We start from the raw sequence: 23,775 nt of genomic DNA, 5'->3' as shown, positions 1-23,775 counted from the left end.
ACTGCTTAATACCCTTACAGTCACAGGACAGCTCTGCATAATAAACTTATGTAGCCAAAACCCTGTACAGGATTAACATGGTACTTGGGAATTGTTATCTAAAACACCACACACTCTAGTTAAGTAGTTCTGAAATCAGACTCCCTGGTATTATAAAATCTGGTTTCTTTTCAATCTCTAATGTCAACAATGTTTCTGGGAACCTTAAGGCACTCCGATGTTGAGTTCCACTGTGTTATCTGTCTTGCCCCTAGCTCCAGGAGGGCACTCTTCATCTCTGCTGCATTCCAGTGCCTGAGGCAGGACAGGGCATTTAAATATGAATAAAGACTGAATGAAGGAAGGACTGTTAACTCACTGGACTTCTCTCTCCAACACAGCACGGTCTCCGTAGCCAGTGGTGTTAGAGATGACAAAGTGTCTCTGGTTCCAGACAGAGTTGTTTCTCACATCCTCTTTGAGGAGCTGGTCTACATACTGCAGCTCATTCTCCCAAAGTCTAAATTCCTAAAACAAAGTTAAAAAAAAATCCAATTACAAGTGTCCCATTATGTATAAACAATAAAAATAAGCACAGCATCAGCAAAGCTAAGAAAGTGGGACTGAAGGCAAAGGGTTAGCATGCTTGAAGAGAAGTTGACAGCTGCAGGTCAAAGAAACTTAGAGAAATAAAAGAATGAAACTGAAGATAGACCCTGGAGAGATATAAACCAAAAGCAAGAAAGAAGTCATTAAAATTTAGAAGAGGGAGAGAACAACCATGTCCAGGCGTGGTGTCACACGCCGTTAATCCCAGCACTCAGGAGGCAGAGGTAGGAGGAACACTGAGTTCAGGTCAGCTTGGGACTACAGAGGGAGTTCTAGGAAAGTCTGAGCTAGAGAGACAGACAGTACATCAAAAAAAACTACCACCAAACTCACTAGTAACAGAATGAATATACTTGGGATGTAAATTCAATTAATTTGATACTAATACCTATTAGTAAGTAAAAGAGCAACAATAAAACTGCATATATAGGCTGGTCATGGTGATAGTCACCTGGGGTAGGCTGCAGTAGGAGGGACTGCTGGGAGTTCAAGGTCAGCTTGGGCTACAAAGTAAGTTCCAGGTCAGCCTAGGCTATAGTGAAACCCAATCTCAAAATGAACAAAACAAGTAAGTAAATAAAGAAAGAAGAATTTTAAAGGCACATATATGATAAAGCTACCTTAAGAGACACGTAGATATACATACATACACATACACACGTATATTATATATACATATATTACATATAATATATATATATTATATATATATATATACACACATAAAATATACATGATTGGGTTTTTTCATTTTATTTGAGAGAGAAAGAGAAAATAGGCACACCAAGGTTTCCAGCTACTGCCAATGAACTCCAGATGTATGTGCCATCCTGTGCATCTGGCTTCATGTGGGTACTGGGGAATTGAACCTAGAGTCCTTAGGCTTTGCATGAGAGTACTTTAACCACTGATCCATTTCTCCAGCCCCTGCAATTCGATTTTAATGCAAGGTTTTATTTGTGAAGATTTTTAAATAAAAACAATTGTGAGGGAGGACTATAAAAATGTACAAATACTGTAAAAATCGAGGCATTATGAAAGATTAAGTTATATATTTGATTGATAAATGCGAGAGTAAGAATTTCAGTACGGTGGTTCCTGATTTTACAAGTGATACTAAGATTATTAGACTAAGGTGAGCACTGCTGGGTGCTAGTAAAGATTAGCTGTGAGTGCGGGTTGAGTGACAGGTACCGGTCCTCACCTCTGCAACATGCCTGGTATACAAAGACAAAGCAAAAACTTCGAAGCCTTTTGTCAATGTAATAATTTTATGTCTGCTGAGTCCAAGAAACTTGGGGATTGTTGAGACTCATAAGAAACTGCAAAAATAATACATAATGCCTTTGCTTAGATTCTTCAAATGGTGACATCTAACTGAAGTACTACAATCCCCAAACCAGAAACACAGTATAAGTGTATTATTGTTAACAAAAATGCAGTACTCAAGATTTTACATGTGCTCATCTGCATGTGTTTGGTGAGGCTGGAATGTTGGTGGGGGTAGAATATAGTTCTAGACAATGTCAACAAGGCAGTGTAAGCAGCAAAACATCCCAAATCCAGAACTGCACTGACAGCCAAGAGCTCTCCCATGTTCCATCTCCCCTTGGTCCTCCTAGTTGAGCTGCCCCTATGCCCAAGGGCTGGGGCTACAGCGTGAACCATATGTACTTCAGCTTGCAGAATATAGTTGTTTCTCAGCATACTCCAAAGTATCCCATTTTCTAAAAGTTGGGTTGGAAGCATGAAGCCATGCATACAAAAAGTGAAAAGAGGGGCTGGAGAGACAGCTGAGCGGTTAAGGGGCTTGCCTGCAAGGCCTAAGGACTCATGTTTGACGCTCTAGGTCCTGCATAAGCTAGATGAACAGTGATGCAGGTGTTCAATGTTGCACATGTGTACAAGGGGGTGCACATGTCTGTAGTTTGATTGCAGTGGCTGGAGGCCCTGGTGTGCCAATTCTCTCCCACTCCCTTGGGTTAAAAAAAAAAAAGAGCTGGGCATGGTCACACATGCGTTTAATCCCAGCACTCAGGAGACAGAGGAAGGAGGATCGCCGTGAGTTTAAGGTCATCCTGAGACTACATAGTGAATTCCAGGTCAGCCTAGACTAGAATGAAACCCTACCTAAAGCAGCAACAACAAGCAACCACCCCCCCCCCCCACCCAAAAAAAAGAAAAGAAGAAAATTATGTGTACTTTAGTTCTAGAAACTTAAAAGCTATAAAAAAGCTGGAGTATATTTGGGATCCTTTCACTGGAACCACTTACAAACTCAGTAAAGAGCACACTGGGTAAGACAGCTATTCAAAAACAATGGCAATATTCTATTTCTCAATCTGTTAGGTAAGCAGTACAAGTTTGTGTATGTGTACATGACAAAAATTTTCAACAAAAATCAAAACTACTAAGTATCTTTAGAAAATGTATCCTTCAATTAAATTTGAATTTAAAGGTTTAAGTAAAAATATTTCATGAAATATTTTTGGCATAAAAATAGTGCAAAAAGGAACAATTCTTGGAAAAAAAATCACAGAAAACAACAGTAGAACTGTTTGCTTGAATAAATAAAATGTGTAGAGTGGGAGTTGTAACTATTTTCAGGACTTAGCATAAAATTCTAACGTGGGTAGAAATAAAATATATAATAGTTACTGTAAAATTGTAGATACAGGGCTGGAGGGATGGCTTAGTGGTTAAGGCACTTGCATGCAAAGCCAAAGGCCCCAGGTTCAATTCACTAGGACCCATGCAAGCCAGATGCACAGGGGTGGGGGGCACACGCATCTAGAGTTCATTTGCAGTGGCTGGAGTCCCTGGTACACTCATTCTTTCTCTCTCTGCCTATTTCTCTCTCTCAAATAAATAAAAAATAAAATATTTTTTAAAATTGTAGTTACTATTTTTAGTACTCAATTTGCTAAAAACGTATAGCTCCTTCTTCAGCAAATCTGATATGAATTCAGTCTCAATGTATTAAAATGTTACTATTTCTCTTTAATTTGATGCTATTCATCAACATAACCAAAGGGATCATAAAAGTTAACATGCTTCGGGATATCAGAATTTAACTAAGTATCTTAATGGTTTCATCATGGTGTGTAAATACCCATATATTTTCTGATTCAGAAGTACACTTAAAAGGGAATACCTGAATGACCCACTGTCGATGCTGCCAGGCATGGTAATTCTTTGCATCCTGATTAAGAATATCAGCAATGAACTCAAGCTCTTGAGATGGGTCTTTTAGCCATTCCACTAACACTCGCCTATGATGCCTAAGTCCAGAGAAAAGAGAAGCTTTGTGTTAGTTTACCCAAGAACTAACATAACAGCTCCATGTACTGTACTGGGTGATATGAAAGCACATTTGAGAAATTCACATATGTTTACACGACATACCAACACACACACACACTCACCGAAATTCTCAACATTCTACTAGGGAGAAAAGATAACACAGAGAAATAGTAACAGAAAAATTTCAGGACACTATGAGTTGAGAAACAGTGACAGATGTGTAAAATTAGATCTCAAGAGTTTAAAGAGGATTTATGTCAAAGCTACATGTATCTGTTACATCTGTCTGTTATAGAGTTTATCTTTTAGAATTTTGTTCAAGAATTATAAAATATGATAGAATGAGGAATGAGAGAAATGTAACAATAGTTCAAATGTTTCACTGAGCTTGAAATTTTGCCAGTTTTCCTGATGTTTGAAATGTCACCATACAAACAACTTTTCATTCCACCAGTTCGTAGGCAGAATTGAATTTACATCAGCAAATAAACCGCTGTGAAAAGATGCATGTTTGTCACCAGATGAACTTCTACGCTAAGAAAATACTGTTCTCAACTGGGTTACATTTTCAGAATTTTCTTTACCTAGAAATATTACACAAAATGTTCTAAAATTCAATGTGAGGATTGGTAGGTGGTTCAGTGGCAGAACCTAACAGGTATGAAATTCTGGAGTTCAATTTCTAGCATGACCAGAAAAAAAAAAAAAAAAAAAAGGAAAAAGGAAAGAAAAAGAAATAGAAATCAGGGCTAGAGAGATGGCTTAGAAGTTATGGTGCTTGCTTGCAATCTTGATGGCCCAGGTTTGAATCCCCAGTACCCACATAAAGGCAAATGCACAAAATGGCGCGTGTCTGGGATTCATTTGGCAACAGACCTGGGGATGCTCATTCTCTCTCCCCGCTTGCAAAAAGAAATAAAAAAAAATCATAATGAAGTTATTATCTATAAATGTTTTTAAACCTCTGGATTATGCACTATTAATTGTATGGCATATGAAGTGTAGTTCAATAATTCTGATTGCTTTAAAAATCTAGGCTGGGCACTGTGGCACATGACTTTAAATCCCAGCACTCAGAAGGCCATGGTAGGAGGATCATTGTGAGTTTGAAGCCAGCCAGAGACTACATAGTTAATTCCAGGTCAGCCTGAGCTAGAGTGAGATCCTACCTCAAAAAATAAAATAAAATAAAATAAAAATTTATTATAGTATTCATTCACACTACTAATCAGAAGTGACACAAAAGAGGAAAGATTTAATAATTAATGACCTATACCATAGGGAGGGAAATTTTTAAAAATTTATTATATATTAAAAATATATATTTATTACATATTTAAAAATTTAAAAATATTATGCATAAGAAAATTCCAGAGAAGGGATTCTATTTATTTGAGAAATATTCCAAATCAGTAAGTATGAATAGTGTTTTATTTTCCCAGGTTCCTGGTAAATTCTACAATTTAGGAAAAAGTCAAGAACTATATTCTGGGCTTGGCCCCCAGACAGCAGAGTTATTGGGAGTTAGTGTACTGTTTAGGAAGTGGGGCCTACAGGAAGAAAGCTAGGACATTGAAAGTATGTCCCTGAAGGGGTTATTTGGACACCCATACCTTCCTGTCTCCTTTTGCTTCCCAGCTGCCACTAAGTGGGCAGTTTCCTCTATTATGTGTTCCAATTGTGATGGGCTGCCCCACCACAGATCCTAAAACAACAGGCTAACAGACCACGGTTTAGAAACTATGAGACAAGCTAAAGTAATTCCTCCTTACAAATTATTTTATTCTGTTAAAAATGAAAAGCTAACAAAATTACCTTTTTTTTCTTGCTTGCTTGTTTTGTGTGTAGAACATGTGTGTGGTATGATATAGTATGTGTGATACAGGCATGTGTGGCAGAGAATGTCAGATATCCTTTTACTGCTCATCCTTATATTTCTTTCCTTGAGATGGGTTCCTCCCATATCTTGGAGCTGCTGTCCATTACTGAGCCCCAACAATTCTCTGGTCTCCTCCACACATACAGACTGGGGTTATGTATGTGTGGTGACCCACAACTTTTTTTTTTTTTTTTTGGTTTTTCGAGGTAGTGTCTCACTCTGGATCAGGCTGATCTGGAATTCACTCTGTCATCTCAGGGTGGCCTTCAACTCATGGTGATCCTCCTACCTCTGCCTCCCAAGTGCTGGGATTAAAGGCATGCGCCGCCATGCCCAGCTGACACAGAACTTCTTACAGGAGTTCCGGGGAGTTGAACTTGGAGGTCTCTGGCCCAAGACTACATATTTAAGTGCTCTTAAGTGCTGAGCCATCTCCCCAGTCCCCAAGCATGGGTTCTTTCTTTAAAATTATTTATTTATTTTCAAGTGGAGGGACAGAGGGAGGAAGGGAGAGAGGTAAGAAGGGGGTAGGAATGTGCACACCAAGGCCTTTAGCCACTGCAAGCAAACTCCAGACACACGTGCCACTTTGTGCATCTGGCTTTACATGGGCATTGGGGGAATGAAACCCAGGTGAACAGGCTTTGCAAGCAAGTGCCTTTAACTGCTGAGCCACCTCTCCAAACATACTTTCTAAACAACCTAATCATATTACCTCAATTAAAATCTGACACCAGGGCTGGAAAGATAGCTTAGTGGCTAAGCGCTTGCCTGTGAAGCCTGAGGACCTTGGTTTGAGGCTCAATTCCCCAGGACCTATGTTAGCCAGATGCACAAGGGGGGCGCACACATCTGGAGTTCGTTTGCAGTGGCTGGAGGCCCTGGCACGCCTGTTCTCTATACCTGCCTCTTTTTCTCTCTGTCGCTCCCAAATAAATAAATAAACAAACAAAAATTTAAAATTTGACACCAAAAGTACTGAGAAGTGACAGCAGGGTGTTCAACAGTAAATGAGATTATCTCATCACATCTTCCATGGCTCATGGACCACTGTGCATGAAATGGCAGAAAGAATATAAGAGCCAAAGGAAGGTGAGTGCTTTGTAATACTGTCTTCCAATCACAAAGTGGCCATGGTGTTCATGACCTCACAATGGCTGATGCTACCTACCTACATAAGACCTGAATAATAGAAGGAAAAAACAATGACATCAAAATAGAAGGACCAGCTGAAGAGGAGAAAGGATTGGGGAGGGGAAAGGGATAGTGGTGGAAGGGAATTATGATCAGTATCTGAATGGAGACTATCAATGTAAATATCAATATAAAATTAAATTATAATATAAAATTAAAAATAAGGGGCTAGAGAGATAGCTTAGTTGTTAAGGTTTTTACCTAGGTTCAATTGCCCAGGACCCACAAGCCAGAGACAGATGCACAAGGTGGTGCATTCATCTAGAATTTGTTTGCAGTGGCTAGAGGACCTGGCACACCCATTCTCCCCCCCCCCCTTTCTCTCTCTCTCAAATAAATATTTTTCTTTTAATTAAAAATAAGGCAGGGAAGCCAGGAGTGGTGGCACATGCCTTTAATCCCAGCACTTGGGAGGCAGAGAGGTAGGAGGATCACCGTGAGTTCAAGGCCACCCCGAGACTCCATAGCGAATTCCAGGTCAGCCTGGACTAGAGTAAGACCCTACCTCTAAAAACCAAAAAATAAATAAAAAATAAGCCAGGGGCTGGAGAGATGGTTTAGCGGTTAAGATGTTAGCCTGCAAAGCCAAAGGATCCTGGTTTGACCCTCCAGGACCCACATAAGCCAGATGCACAAGGGGGCTCATGCATCTGGAGTTTGTTTGTAGTGGCTGGAGGCCCTGGTGCGCCCATTCTCTCTCTCTTTCACCCCCCTCTCTCAAATAAGTAAATAAAATATATTTAAAAAAATAAGCCAGGTGTTGTGGTGCACACCTTTAATCCCAGCATTTAGGAGGCATAGGTAGGAGGAGTCCTGAGAGTTCAAGGCTACCCTGAGACTACACAGTGAATTCCAGGTCAGTCTGGGCTATAATGAGACCCTACCTTAAAAAACAAACAAACAAAGGTTAAAAGTAGATAAATAAATTTAAGGCAATAATCTGAAGTAGATGAAAAGCTCTAGTAATAAAAACATACTATTATTTATAAAAGCATAAGGTAGACCTTTATTTGGCAGGATCTCTGAATAGTATGCTATGTAATATTTCTAGAATTATAACAAATAAGTAATACAAAATACTTTATGCTTTTAACACTGTTCTATGTATAAAATACAAGGTTTCATTTGCTTTTTCATTTAAACTGTTTCGTGTTTATCTTTGTATCCACATTAATCAAAAGTTCCTGAATATGCCTGCTGGGCATGGTATCTCATGCCTTTAAGTCCCAGCACTTGGGAGGCAGAGGTAGGATTGCTGTGAGTTCAAGGTCACCCTGAGGCTACAGAGTGAATTCCAGGTCAGGCTGAGCTATCATGAGACCCTACCTTGGAAAACCAAAAATAAAAAAAACTTCCTGACTAAAAGGATATATAGGAGAAAGCTATTTTATGTTAAATAGAAAAAAAAATTTCCTATTTTTTGTCTACTCAATTTTTTTTCTTTCTAGTAATATTGCATAGTGATGTTGAAACTTCACAAACCTATCAGGCAAGTAACATTGGTGCCAACATACAGTGACATTAGCACCAATGTAACTTCACACTCCTGTCAGGCAAGTGACCTTTGCTCTAAAGTAAAGTGCAGATGATAAAAAATGAAGCTCACCAGGCATAGTAGTGCATGCCTTTAATCCCAGCACTTGGGAGGCAGAGGTAGGAGGAACACTGTGAGATCAAGGCAAGCGCAGGACTGCAGAGTGAGTTCCAGCACTAGAGTGAGACCCTGCCTCAAGCTGAAAAGCTCCTTATCTCGCATAGTGCAAGTACTACTAGCTGAATGGTGCATGCCCCCTGTTCCCACCTTACCAAACTTGATAGTTTTTGGGCTGTTCTTCAATTATTGCAGTGATGTAATTCATTTCCTCTTGGAGATCCTTTTGAAGAGACTTTAAGAGAACTCTTCGAAAATGCCTACAGCAAATATCAAACATTCAAAATCCCATTAATCGATACAAGTTGCCAAGCAACAATAACAAATACAGTTGTAAGACATCAACATAGTTGGTACTTATGCTAATAACCAGTAATTTAGTAGTCTAAGAGCTTGTGATTGTCCAAATTCATTAAACCACCTGGAAACTGCCAGAATCAAGAATATGAAGGAGCCAGGTGTGGTGGCGCACACCTTTAATTCCAGCACTCGGGAGGCAGAGGTAGGAAGATCGTTGTGAGTTTGAGGACACCCTGAGACTACACAGTGAATTCCAGGTCAGCCTGGGCTGAAGTGAGACCCTACCTCAAAAAAACAAAAACAAAAAAAACCAAATCTGAAGGATAAATAGTAAAAGGCAACAAATACAAAATAAAGGAAAAGGAAAGTTTTGGATCTTAAGGTATGAAGCTCTAAGATATTTTCAGGTAGTACCTAGTTAGTGGTTTTATATAATATATATATATAAAATCAAAGATATTTCCTTTCCTACCAGGTATAGTTTGCGTAAATAACTTATTCATTCTATTGCAAACATTATCAAACTGTTTTTCTTATAGTCACCATCATATAAATGCTAATTATAAATGATGGCTGAAGAGTTTGCTCAGCAATTGTTTGACAAGCATAAGGATCTGAGACTGTCCACCCAGGTCCAATTCCTCAGTGCCCATGTAAACAGCTCTGTGTGGCCACAACACATCTGTAACCCCAGTCCTACAATGACCAGAGACTGGAGAATCACTGGGGCTTGCTGACTGAAAAAAAACAAGGCAAAAAACAGCACCTCTGTGTTGAGTGATACACTCTATCCTCAATGAATCATGCAAATTAGCAAAAGGAGGACAGCCATCATTCTCCTCTGGTGTCTACACACATATATAGGGCACATACATCTGTATACTAGACATGCATCCACCCCCCCCCCCCACGCACACAGCTGGGCATGGTGCTAATGTCTTTAATTTTAGCACTCAGGAGGCTGAGGGAAGAGATCACTAAGAGTTAGAAGGCCAGCCTGGGCCAGAGTGAGACCCTGCTTCAAATTAGTAAAATCTTGGTTGCAGTCAGCTTCTTGTTGCTACAACAAACACCCAACTAGAGACAGCTTATACAAATAAAGGATTTATTTTGGCTTACAGACTTGAGGCGAAGTTCCATGGTGACAGGGGAAAAGGATAACATGAGCAGAGGGTGGACATCATGCCCTGAAATTTTCAGGTGGATAACGGCAGCAGAGTGTGCCAAACACTGGTAAGGCGACACTGGCTGTAACACCAATACGCCTGTCCTCAACAACACACCTCCACGAGGAGGCTCTAATCCTCAAAATGCCATCAGCTGAGGAGTTAGCATTCAGAACATATGAGTTTATGGGGGAGACCTAATTCAAAGCCCACATCCCACCCCCAGTCCCCATAAACTCATGACCACCCATGATGTAAAATGCAATGCATTCAGTCCAACTTTAAAAGTCCCCATAGTTTTTAACAAGCCCAATGGCATTTAGACATTCCCAACTGAGCTGTAATAACCAAAAGAAAACCACCACCAAACAAGCATAATGGCAGACTAAACATTCACACTACAAAAGATGGTATTGGGTATAACAAAGAAAGACTGAACTAATACAAGATCTAAAACCAACAAGGGCAAGCATCACATTCTGTAGCTCCAAGTCCAACAAGTCTAACAAGTGACAAGTCTTTGGCGTTCCAATTCCACCCCTCCAGCTGGGCTCCTCACAGCCTGCAGAACAATACATCCCAAGATGGCCGCTCTCCTTGGTGGTTGTCTCACAGTTCTGGCATTTCAAAGTCCTAGGTTCTCTACTGCAACCCAAGGCTCATCCTCATGACTCCACCAGGTCTTCATGCGGGTAATCCACCAACCTTGTCTCACACTGCCATGGCATTTCCAAAAACAAAACTGTGTTGCAAATCTACTGACCCTCTCTTCCCTGCATTTGTACTCCATAGTACCAAGTGGGCTACCAAATTTGTTAATCCAGAGGGGAATAAAGCAGACTTGTAAGCCCACGTTATTTCTGCTGTCCCAATGCTGATCACCTGCTTCATCTCGATGGTTTTGATCTCTTAAACAACTGTAGATGAGATACCTTCCAGTGAGTTGTTGGCCAGGGAGGTCCCTGATGCTCCCAAAATGTTATAGGCCATTGCCAAGGCCCTTGGTTTCGCACCAGGAATAGATGGTAAGACCCTATTGCTGAAGACTCCACATGCTTGGGCTGCAAGGTCACTGAGGAATCCTGCTGGAGCTCAGCTGAAAACCTCCTCCATGTAGACCAACTGACAGGAAGCTGGGAAAAGTCACACTGCATGCAGTTCAATGGGAGAGAAATCACCAGTGGACAATGCAAGCCTTATATTTGGTCAGCCAGGTCAAATGAGCCAATGGGTACAATAGTGGCACATCTGTTATGGGGGAAATCAATTGCCCTTTAATTTGACTGGAGGCCTGCTCTATGGGAGGGGCTACCTCCCTGATACTGATAACCTACAACAGGGGTAGTCATGAGCCCTAGGGGTATAACTGTCTGCTGGTGTATGGCTAAATGTATATACTATGCTCACCAAACTGCCCAGTAAGCACTTCTCTTAATGTTCATACCCATATATTAATGATACTCTCACTTTTGGTTAGAGAACCTTCTCTTTTCAGATGGCAATGACCTTGGGATGACTCAGAAGGCATCATGGTGCTGAGAAGAAGTGACAGGAGTGCTCAGCACTGAAATACCTCCATCACACCTTCCAAGGCTCAGGGTCCATTGTGGAAGAGATGATAGAAAGAGAGCCAAAGGAATGGTAGGGCTCCTTACAACATGCTCCTCCAGACACAAAATGGCCTGGATAACCATGACCTCACAGTGTCTGACACTACCTACACAAGACCATCATAATAGGAGAAAAAGATCATGACATCAAAATAAAAGAGACTAATTGAGACGGGGAGGGGATATGATGGAAAGTGGAGTTTCAAAGGGGAAAGTAGGGGAAGGGAGGGATTTACCATGGGATATTATTTATAATCATAGAAGTTGTCAATAAAAAATAATTAACTAGGGCTGGAGAGATGGCTTAGCGGTTAAACGCTTGCCTGTGAAGCCTAAGGACCCCGGTTCGAGGCTCAGTTCCCCAGGTCCCACGTTAGCCAGATGCACAAGGGGGCGCATGCATCTGGAGTTCGTTTGCAGAGGCTGGAAGCCCTGGCGCGCCCATTCTCTCTCTCTCCCTCTATCTGTCCTTCTCTCTGTGTCTGTCACTCTCAAATAAATAAAAAAAAAAAATTAACTAGCTGGGCGTGGTGGCACATGCCTTTAATCCCAGCACTCGGGAGGCAGAGGTAGGAGGATAGCCATGAGTTCAAGACTACCCTGAGACTACAGAGTTAATTCCAGGTCATCCTGAACCAGAGTGAGACCCTACCTCGAAAAACAAAACAACAACAACAAAAATAATTAATTAAAAAAAACTGTAGGTGAATGTATAGCAATTTTAGCCCAAAGATTTCATTTCTTTCTGTACTATATCCATCTGTTCACATCAGTCCATTTCTATGAAATAAAACCATGCACAAGTTCTCAGGACATAGGCAGGTATAATGTAGCAAGCCTTTCACACAAACTTGCTTTTAGACCAGTCCAATACAGTTCGTTCTTCTCCTCATAACCCAAACCTCACAGTCCAGTTATTACTGCACTCAGGTCTTTCAACTATGACCAGAATGGTACATCAAGCTGTACTTAGGGCATTGCAAGGAGTCTTCTAATGCAAGGTGTAAAATCCTTCCACATTCCTCCCACAAATCAGTCTCACGAGGCCAACAGCCACACAAGTCAGGTTTCTAGCAGCAACAACCACACTCCTCCTTGGTACCAATTTACTGTTGCAATCAGCTCTTTGTTACTGTGGCAAATGCCCAAGCAGAAACAGCATATGAGAGGAAAAGGTTTATTTTGGCTTACAGACTCAAGGGGAAGATCCACGATGACAAGGGAAAATATGGCATGAGCAGAGGCTGGACAACATCAGCAGGAGTGTGTTAAACACTGACAAGGAGAAGCTGACTACAACACCCATAAGCCTGCCCCCAATAACACACCTCCTCTAGGAGACTCTAATTCCCTAATTGGCATCAGCTGAGGACCTAGCATTCCAAACATATGAGTTTATGAGGGACATCTAATTCAAACCACCACAATCTTAAAAAACAAACAACAAAAAAAGCCAGACATAGCAGCACATGCCTTTAATCCCAGCTCTCAAGTTCAAGGCCAGACTGCACTATAAAGTGAGTTCCAGGTCTGCTTGGGTTAGAGAGAGGCCCTGTCACAAAATAAAGCTAATTTCTGAAGAGAAAGAGTTAAAAAACAGTGGGGTTGAAGCTGGAGAAGATGGTTTAGTGGTTAAGGTGCTTGCCTGCAAAGCCTAAAGACCCTGGTTTGATCCCCCAGTGCCCATGTAAAGACAGATGCACAAGGTGGCACATGCATCTGGAGTTTGTATGCAGCAGCTGTAGCCTCTGGCAGGCCCAGTCTCTCTGTCTTTCCCTTTCAAGTAAAAAAAAAAAAAAAAAAAGCAAACAAACAAAACACTGGGGCTGTAGCTAGCTCAATGACAAAGTCTGTATCTGGTATCTGTAAGGACGTGGGTTTGATTCCCAGCACTACAAGAAATAGCAAGAAAAAAAAAAATCCTTAACCCCTGCCACCAAATTACAAAAACCTCCCTAGCCAGGTATAGTTGCTCACACCTCTACTCTCAGTACTTGGAAGGCTGAGGCAGGAGGATTGCAATGAGTGTGACCAGATGGGCCAGAGTGAGACTGTCTGAAAAAAACCAAACAGCAGGGCATGGTGGCACACACCTTTAATCCCAGCACACAGGAAGCAGAGGTAAGAGGATTACTGTGAGTTCAAGGCCACCCTGAGAATACATAGTGAATTCCAGGTCACCCTAGGCTACAGTGAGACTGACCTCAAAAAATAGAACAATACAACACAACACAACAACAAAACTCAACAAATCTCCCTGATAGTGGAATGACTGTTAGGGATAACCAACTGCTCTCTTGATTGGATTTGAGTTAACTCACAAGAGTGAATTCATGCCTGGTACTGAAAGCCTTGTTAAAGGGCTATGGCTGGGAAAGTCATGGGCTCCAGTAGGGAAGCTACTACTACTGTTTGGCTAAATGAATATGTTGTGCCCATCAAACTGTCCTTCAAATACTTATTAAGTTTATGCCCATAAACTAGTGTGCTGCTCTCAATTTTAGTTGAAGAAGCTTCTTTTTGCAGACAGTAGTGGCTACTGGGAAGACTCAACTTGTAAAAGTGCTGGTAATAAATGACTCTTGAACACTGAACACTAAATGAAGCATCTCTACCCACAACTCTCCACAGCTCAGGGCCATAAACAGAAGAGGAGGCAGAAAGAACAGGGAGGAGTGTTTTGGAATGCTGTCTTTGCATTTGTGACCTCAAAGTGGCTGGCTGCTATTTCCAGTACAAGATCTGCACAACATTGGGCCCATCACCATGCTGTCTGGATAATGGAGTTTGAAAGGGAAAAGAAGATACCAAAATAGAAAAGAGACTATTTGGAAAGAAGAAATTCAGGACGGGTTAAGGGGGAAAAAAGGTCGTAAGAGTAGATTATGATTAAAAAACATGTACATGTATGAAAATTGTCAATTAAAAAAGTTTAAGGATCTGGGTGTGGTGGTGCATGCCTTTAATCCCAACACTTGGAAGGCAGAGGTAGGAGGATCACCATGAGCAAGGCAACCCTGAGACTACATAGTCAATTCCAGGTCAGCCTGAGCTAGAGTGAAACCCTACTTGGAAAAAAAAAAAGTTTAAGGGCTGGAGAGATGGCTTAGTGGTTAAGGTGTTTGCCCATGAAGCCAAAGGACCCAGGTTCGATTCCCTAGGACTCACGTAAGCCAGATAAATAAGGGGCACACCTGTTTAAAGTCTGTTTATAGTGCCTGAAGGCCCTGGCACACCCACTCTCATTCTCTCTCTCAAATAGGAAGAACTGAAGCATAGCAGAGAGTGGCTGCCTCCAAGGAATGGGAAGGGGGGGGCAGAAGTGATTATTTTTCATTCATCTTCTGATATTGAAACCCATGTGAATTTCTATTTTAAGAAAACTTAAATTTCGGTTTTAAAAAGTTATTTTTTTTACAAGACTAATAAGCAGGAAATATTAATTGGTGTTACTCACCACACTGTGTAATTGGCTGCATTTAACTCAATGGCGTCACGGGTAAGCTTAAAGGCTCGCTCACTTCTCTCATCACGCTGCAGAACAGCTCGGAAATAGTCATAAACATCTCTAACTGGAGACATAGCACACAGTTCATTAGGACTATCTTTCCTATTTAAAACCAATGCTATCATATAAATATACCAGTTATAACTATGGATGTTTTATTTGCATGAAGATCATTTGTACCAATAAGCAGATAGGTCAAATGACTTTTTTTTTTTTGGATGGAGTATCTCATATAGCACAGGCTAGACTCAAACCTGTTATATAGTTGATATTGGCTTTGAACTAACCTCTGACCTTCCTGCCTCCCTTCCTAAGTGCTAGGGTTAAGAACATGTACTCTGGGCAGGAGAGTGGGCTTAGTGGTTAAGGCACTTGCCTGTGAAGGACCCAGGTTTGATTCCCCAGTACAAATGTAAATCAGGTGGCACAAGGTGCTGCATGCACCTGGAATTCCTTTGCAGTGGGTAGAGGCCCTGGCATGCTCATTCTGTCTCTCTCTCCCTCTTAAATAAATAAATTAAAAAAATATATATATATGTTTATATTTCAATGTGCTTCTATGCTGTCATGGTCATGTGACTGAGTGCTACTATAACAATACTCAATGTCACAGCCACAACAATGTGCTATGCAGGTCTAACCATGTCTACTACCTATATGTATGTATATAGGTTAATGTTATACTGCAATCCCAAACACCTTATGTAAAATTCCTAATACATCTAAAATCCTTTTTAAAAAATGTATTTTATTTACTTATTTCAGAGAGAGGGAGAGGAAGAGGAAGAATGGGTGTGTCAGAGCCTCCAGCCACTGCAAATGAACTCCAGATGCATGCACTCCCTTGTGCATCTGGCTTATGTGGGTCCTGGACAATCTAACTGGGATCCTTTGGCTTTGCAGGCAAACTCCTTAACCTCTAAGCCATCTCTCCAGCCAAGAAATAGATTAAACCTGATTGTAGATAATTAAATGGTATATAACTATTAAGAGGATTTTAGGGGCTGGAGAGACGAGTTAGCAGGTAAGGTGTTTGTCTGCAAGGCCAAAGGATCTCAGTTTGATTCCCCAGTATCTCCGTAAGCCAGATGTACAAGGTGTTGCATATGTTTGGAGTTTGTTTGTCGTGGCTGGAGGCCCTGGTGTGCTCTCTCTCTTAAATAAATAAATAACTATGTTTCTCCAAAAGATATATAGGTAGTTCTATCTTGCTATTTCAAAAAATGTTAACAGATTTTCAGACCCAGTGTTAACTATGAGCCTAACACTGTTCTATTTTCTATGTGAATAATTCCCTCAACCTGTAAAATAATTAATAGTTATTAATTTTCTATGGCTGGAAAGTGGAGTACAGAGAGGTTAAATAACTTGTTCAAGCACACAGAGCTAATAAAATAGTAAAGCCAGAAATTATTTATTTATTTTTATTCTAGTTTTTCAAGGTAGGGTCTCCCTCTCTGGCCCAGGCTGACCTGGAATCCACTATGTAGTCTCAATCATGGCAATCTACCCACCACTGCTTCCTGAGTGCTGGAATTAAAAGGTATGCATCACTATGCCTGGCTGTGAAGTCAGAATTTATTTATTTTAGAGAGAGAATTGGTGTGCCAGGGTCCCAGCCACTGCAATTGAACTCCAGACCTTTGTGCGTCTGGCTTACATGGGATCTGGAGATTAAACATGGGTTCTTTGGCTTCGCAGGCAAGTGCCTTAAATGCTAAGCCATCTCTCCAGCCCCTGAAGTCAGAATTTAAAAAGGTGATTTGGCTCCATGATCTGTCTTCATAAACCCCTAACACCACTCATAGGTTATGTGCCAAAGTGAATACAGAATGTCACTTGAGGTAGTACTTACACTCATCCTCATGACCCAAGTATTTTCCAGTTTGAATAGCTGTGCCACACTGCATTCTAAAAATGCTAGACATAGACAAACCATCTCTGAATATCCATGCTCACACCCCCGGACTCCAGGTAAAAGCTGGAGGCTATCAAACATTTGTAATCCCATAGCATCTATGGAGAGATGGGAAATGTAAACAAGAGAATTTCTTGAAAAAATGAGAAACACTGACTCAAAAAATGAGGCAGGTAAGGCACTGTAGCACATGCCTTCAATACCAGGACTCCAGAGGCTGAGGTAGGAGGAGAGGTGCTGTGACTTAGAGGCCAGCCTGAGACTAACTCTAGGTCAGCCTGGACTAGAGCAAGACCCTGCCTCAAAAAACAATAACTAGGGCTGGAGAGTTGGCTTAGTGGTTAAGTGCTTGCCTTTGAAGCCCAAGGACCGTGGTTGGAGGCTTGATTCTCCAGTACCCACGTAATCCAGACTCGAGGTGATGCATGTATCTGTAGTTCGTTTGCAGTGGCTGGAGGCCCTGGGGTGCCCATTCTCTCTCTCACTTTTTTTTTTAATTTATTTTATTTTATTTATTTATTTATTTGAGAGCGACAGACACAGAGAGAAAGACAGATAGAGGGAGAGAGAGAGAATGGGCACGCCAGGGCTTCCAGCCTCTGCAAACGAACTCCAGACGCGTGCGCCCCCTTGTGCATCTGGCTAACGTGAGACCTGGGGAACCAAGCCTCGAACTGGGGTCCTTAGGCTTCACAGGCAAGCGCTTAACCGCTAAGCCATCTCTCCAGCCCTCTCTCTCTCACTCTTTAATAAATAAATAAAAATAAAAAACAACTATAACAACAACAAGAAAACAAGAGAGAAGGCAAGGAATGATTTGAAAATTGTCCTCTGACCTTAACATGGATGGCATAGCACGTGTGAACCCCCACGTTAAATAAATAATAACTTAAGGGTGGGAGAGATGGCTCAGTAGTTAAGGGGCTTGCCTGCAAAGACAAAGGGCCCAGGTTCAATTCCCCAGTACCCACATAAAACCAGATGCACAAAGTGGCATATGCATGTGGAGTTCATTTGCAGGGGATGGAGGCCCTGGTGTGCCCATTCTCTCTCTACTATCTCTTTATCTGCAAATGAATAAATATTTTAGATTCCTCTCATATTTGCATCTAGTTATTTATAGTATCAATTCATCTATAATTTATTTTCATGCTCATTAAGAGCTAAGATAAGGATATAACTGTACTTTTATCTAAATGCATAGCCAACTGTATCATACCATTAATCTTTCTGATGAAAGTATGAAAGGTACTTTCAAAAAATTTATTTATGTGTGAGGCAGAGAATGTGTGAAAGAGCCAGACAGAGAATCATAGTGCCAGGGCCTCTAGCCACCGTAAATAAACTCCAGACGCATGCGCCACCTTGAACATCTGGCTTTATGTGGGTACTGGGAAATCAAACCTGGGTCTTAGGCTTTGCAGGCAAGTGCCTTAACTATTGAGACATCTCTCCAGACCCTGACGTCTCCTTTTCTACAAAAAAAAATTCATTTATTTGAGTACATATGTGTGTGGATGCACACATGTGTAAAACCACACCAGGGATTCTTGCTACTACAAATGAATGCCAGTTGGACTTTATGTGAGTGCTGAGGAATTGAACACAGGCAAGCCAAGTATCTTTAATAACTGAGCCACCCCTCTTTGAAATGTCTATTTAACCCAACACATATTAAGTCCTCATATATATTTACACATATATACTGATGACTTATCTTTCCAGCCCTTATTTTTAGTTCTTAATAAGCTATTTTTTATACCTGTTCCAACTGTTTAGTACTGCATTTTTATACTTGATAGGGCAAACCCACATACTACTATTCTTAAATACTCCCTGCCATTATTTCATAATCAGGAAATGAATTAAATGAATAATTGCTTTTTAAATCTTGATATATTTATTGAGAGAGAGAAGTAGATACAGAATGGGCACGTCACAGCCTCTAGCTACTGCAAACCAACTCTAGACGCCTGCACCACCTTGTGCATCTGGCTTACATGGATACTGGGGAATCGAACCTGGATCTTCAGGCTTTGCAGGCAGGGGCCTTAACCATTAAGCCACCATTCCAGCTCAACAATTGTTTTTTGTAAGAGTAATGATCTAAGACAACAAAGCATTAGCTGAAACACACATACACAAGCACATGCACACAGACTTGCATTATCACAAACCAGTACTCCTAGAAGAGCTACTAACAATTAACATGTGTATGATCTTCCAAAGCATTTCAACACACATCAGGAAAAAAAGGCTACTTTGTCAAAGTAAGTAACAACAGAACATATATTCCAACCTAGGCTAACACTGCACAGATGAAATGTAAAATGCTAATGACTAAACAAATGAAACTTAATCTACATAAAACAGCAACTCATTTGTTATAATTTATATGCAAATTAAAACACAATTACACACTAGCTATTATGTATTATAACATAAACTTATTACTTAGACTGTCTCCATCCACAGTCAGGCATAGTGGCACACTTGGGAGGCTGAGTGGGATCAGAGTGAGTTTGAGGTCAGCCTGGGCTAGAGTGAGATCCTGCATCAAAAAGACACACACACACAAACACACAGAATAGCTTCATCCTGTGAACAAAATTGAAAATTTTAATTGTGAAGACAAATGACAAAAAATACAAAATTAACTCATCCTAATTTATATCCATCCCTTTAAGATAAGTCTGTTACCTATCTTGCTACATAGTTGTGAATATAGCTTTGTTGGTAACTTTTACTTAAAAGACCTTTTCATTATAAAAATAAACTTACATTTCTCACTATAGATGATCTGGACCACTGGATTGGGACCATCATTCTGCGGTACTGGATCTACATCTGCCCATTCTGCTCTGTCCCTGAAAATACAAATTTTTTTTTCAGTGCTTATACACTAACATATTAGAAGAAAAAGAATTCTGGTGTTTTTCAAAATGGTAACAGTCACACATTCAAACTAGTAGTGTACTGAGATCCTAATGTAATGATTACATTTTTTCTGACCCAAATCTGATTATCTAGCAAGTATGTGAATTTTAACTTGGCAATCAGTATCATTCATTCGTCTAAAGACTCTGAAGTCAACACTTAGTTTATTAGGAACTGGTATTTTAAAATCAAAGTAGGGCTAAGGATGTAGCTCAGAGGTAGAATGCTTGCTCTGAGTTTGATTCCCCAGTATTAAAAAGGGGGGGGGAGGGAGCTGGAGAGATGGCTTAACGGTTAAAGCATTTGCCTGTAAAGCCAAAGGACCCAGGTTCGATTCCCTAAAACCCATGTTACCCAGCTGCACAAGGGGGCGGTTGTGTCTGGAGTTCTTTTGCAGTGGCCCTGGCACACCCATTCTACCTCCCCATCTCCCTTTCTCTGTCAAATAAATTAAAAAATAATAATTGTTTTAAAAAAAAGCACTGCTAGTTTATTGTAGACTAGAAGTGGCTCAAGTAGCCATTAACGGAGCTGACCTAGGGCTCAGGACGTAGCTTTGTGATAAAATGCTTGCCTATCTGGCATGAGGTGAAAGACGACTCTAGGAGCTGGAGAGATACTCAAGGCATTTGCTTGCAAAGCCTAATAGGCTAGGTTCAACTCCCCAGTACCTAGATAAAGCCAAATGCATCAATCATGTGGCCCATGCATCTGGAGTTCATTTCCAAGAGGCCCTGGCATGCCCATTCTCTCCCTCTCCAATTGCAAATAAATTTTAAAAATCTTTTTTTTTAAAGGGGGCTCTAGAATCTGATAACTCCTTAAGCTGGAATATGAGCTCTACCACAAGCTAGCTATATGACCTTGGAAGAGTTACTTGACCTGTCTGGACCTCAGTTTCTTCATATACCAAATGGAGATGATAGCATTACCAATTAACCTCAGAAGGCTGTCTGAGGCTGAAATGTTGTTACAGAGAGTAAACACTTGAAGCATCCAGTCAGTGCGGATCAAAACAACAGTACAGTGCTACAAGTGCTTGGAGAAGCGTCCACCACTGGCCAGTGTGACCAAGTTTTAATTTCTCCTTTACTTTTTGCTTTCATTCCTTTTTCACTTCTCTACAGTGCTCAGCTATTGGCAGCAGTGACTTGAGTTATCCAGATAATCTTGAGATTGTGTCCATTACGTAAGAAAACTGCAAACAATGACCAGCCGTGTGAAACCTACAGCGGGGGTGTGGGGTGGGGGCTTGGGAAATACTGTTATCTAGCTCTGGGCCAGTCAGTCCCGTGAAGAACTCAAGGACAACTTCACAAGCCAGGGAAGCTGCGCTGTGGGGACCGGGTTAGATGAACTCCAGCAAGAGAACTCTTCCAGCCGTCCATGAAATCAAAGCAAGCAAGCTATCTACAGGACATACACAGGACACGAGACTTTTGGACCGTCTCTGCAGGCTCCCAAGGAACCTGTCTGAAAACCCCGAGAACAAGACAGACGGGGGTGAAGCCAGGGTTTTGCAACGTTGAGCCCTTTCGGCAAGAAAGTTCCGGGAGGCGCCGAAGGGGGGCGGGACGCGGTTTAGGCTACCGACGCGTCGGGCTCAGAGCCTAACTGGGCGCCGGGATGAATGAGACGGGAAGTGCTCCGGGCGCCGGCCTCGTTCTCCCGCGCGCCGCCGGCACCGCCCCTCCGCGCTGGGCCGCGCCGAGCGCTCGACTCTCGGGCCTCGCACCGCCTCGGGACGCGCCCTCCCGGCGCCCCGGCCGGCCCAGGGCGTTACCTGTACAAGACATAGGTGGGCGAGTCCAGACTCAGAAAGCCGTCGTCCATAGGAGACGCCATTGCTTCCTCCACCTCCGCCGCCATCTCTTCTTCCGGCGGCTGCAGGGACGGCGGCGGGTGCGGCTGGGGAGGCGGCTGCTCGGGCTGGCCCGGCTCCCCGACCCCCTCGGTAGCCGCCATCGCGCCTCGGTCACTGCGGAGGCGGTGACGAAGGCCCCGCCCCCTCCACGGCCTCACCGCCCCTTCGGACCATTTCCGGTTTCCTCGCGTTTGTACCATAGAGACGCCGCGGTCGGGGCTCGGTCTGCGGAGGCCCCGCCCCCTCTGCCCTCACATCCCCCTTCGGCCCACGTCCTGTTAGCTCGCGACCGGCCATAGAGTTGAAATGCAGCGGGCTGGGCCGGCCGAGGCCGCGGACCCCGGGGCTTCACCCGCCCCTTCTCATCTGCGGTTTCCTGGCGTCCTACCATAGAGAGGAACTGGTTTGCGGAGGCCCCGCCTCCTGTCAGCACCCTCCCCATCGGACAATTTCCGGTTCCCTGGAGCCCTACCATAGAGAGGTAACACAGAGGGCCGGCTCTGAAGAAGCCCGGTCCCCTGGCTTCACGCCCCCTTCGGACAACTTCCGGTTCCCTGGAGCCCTACCATAGAGAGTTAACACAGAGGGCCGGCTCTGAAGAAGCCCGGTCCCCTGGCTTCACGCTCCCCTTCGGACAACTTCCGGTTCCCTGGAGCCCTACCATAGAGAGTTAACACAGAGGGCCGGCTCTGAGGAAGCCGGGTCCCCTGGCTTCACGCCCCCTTCAGACAACTTCCGGTTCTCTGGAGTCCTATCATAGAGAGGTGACACAGAGGGGCGGCTCTGAGGAAGCCGGGTCCCCTGGCTTCACGCTCCCCTTCGGACAACTTCCGGTTCTCTGGAGTGCTACCATAGAGAGGTGACACAGAGGGCCGGCTCTGAGGAAGCCGGGTCCCCTGGCTTCACGCTCCCCTTCGGATAACTTCCGGTTTCCTGGAGTCCTACAGTGGAGACGCGGTAGAGGAGGATCAGTGTACGGGGGCGTGGCTGGGGAGACCTGTCTGGCTCCCCCGCTCACTGCCTGACTTTCAGCTCTTTCCAACTGCAGGCATTCCCAAGGGTCAATTCTGTTAGCTGTTCTATGTTTTGAGTAACTTTACTTTTTTTTTTTTAATGCAAAGGTGGGCAAGGAACGCAAAGACCTACACGTGTTAGGCAGATGCCTAACTGAAGGACGTCCCCAGACCCCTGCTGCCCCTTTCTTTTGAACAGAGTATTGGTAACATAAGTGAGGAAGTCTGAGAGAAAGGGGGGATTATTAGGATATAAGAAGGAAAAAGAGCATCCCCTTGAGTCTAGGTAAAGCCTCTCACCAGTCAAGAATTCTGGAGAGCCTGGCATGGTGGCGCATGCCTTTAATCCCAGCGCTTGGGAGGCAGAGGTAGGTGGTGTAAGACCCCCAAAACGAGGACCCCACGCTCTGCCCGGATATGGCTACACCCCAAATCACTCACGAGAAGCGGTCTTGATGCAAACTGCAAGAGGATTTTATTCCAAGCGCCCTGGGGCCCATAGTCGTACACCGCACAGGGGTAGAGGACTGCAGAGCCCCGAATGTAGGAACGGGACAGTTTTTATAGAGTTTCTAACAAAGCCTGTGCCTTAGACCAATCATTTTTTTTAACATCAGGAGCCCGTGGGGTGCGAGCCAGTCAGTTTGTGCCACTCCATAGTTTCTAAGCCAGTTAGTTTAATTTGTTTAAGCCCCTCGTGGACCAATCAGTCTCTTATGACCTTGGCGGTCAGCATTTGCGCAGGTCCTTGGGTGGGAGTAGCAGAGTGTGGTACCAGTCTCCTATGACCTTGGTGGTCTGAGGCAGGCTGCTACAGCTTATGGTGTGGGCTACTAAGGCTTAC

General features: G+C 42.8%; 1 protein-coding gene across 1 annotated transcript in view; it reads right to left on the bottom strand.

Moving 5' to 3' along the window:
* Window positions 1-22,303, bottom strand: part of Fnta (farnesyltransferase, CAAX box, alpha) — a 28,303-nt gene extending 6,000 nt beyond the window's left edge. The window contains exons 1-6 of the mRNA XM_012951934.2: window positions 21,838-22,303; window positions 19,899-19,984; window positions 15,149-15,263; window positions 8,771-8,875; window positions 3,743-3,869; window positions 359-507 (exon numbers count right to left, since the gene is read on the bottom strand). Coding sequence (XP_012807388.2) covers window positions 359-507; window positions 3,743-3,869; window positions 8,771-8,875; window positions 15,149-15,263; window positions 19,899-19,984; window positions 21,838-22,118 — 863 coding nt within the window. The 5' untranslated portion in view covers window positions 22,119-22,303. The remainder of the gene's footprint in view (window positions 1-358; window positions 508-3,742; window positions 3,870-8,770; window positions 8,876-15,148; window positions 15,264-19,898; window positions 19,985-21,837) is intronic.
* Between the last annotated feature and the right edge of the window lie 1,472 nt (window positions 22,304-23,775).

Source organism: Jaculus jaculus, chromosome 12 (assembly GCF_020740685.1).
Source record: "Jaculus jaculus isolate mJacJac1 chromosome 12, mJacJac1.mat.Y.cur, whole genome shotgun sequence".
In the NCBI taxonomy this organism is placed as follows: domain Eukaryota; kingdom Metazoa; phylum Chordata; class Mammalia; order Rodentia; family Dipodidae; genus Jaculus; species Jaculus jaculus.
Note: the sequence above shows the minus strand (reverse complement) of the source record. Positions and strands in the feature narration are given on the sequence as shown.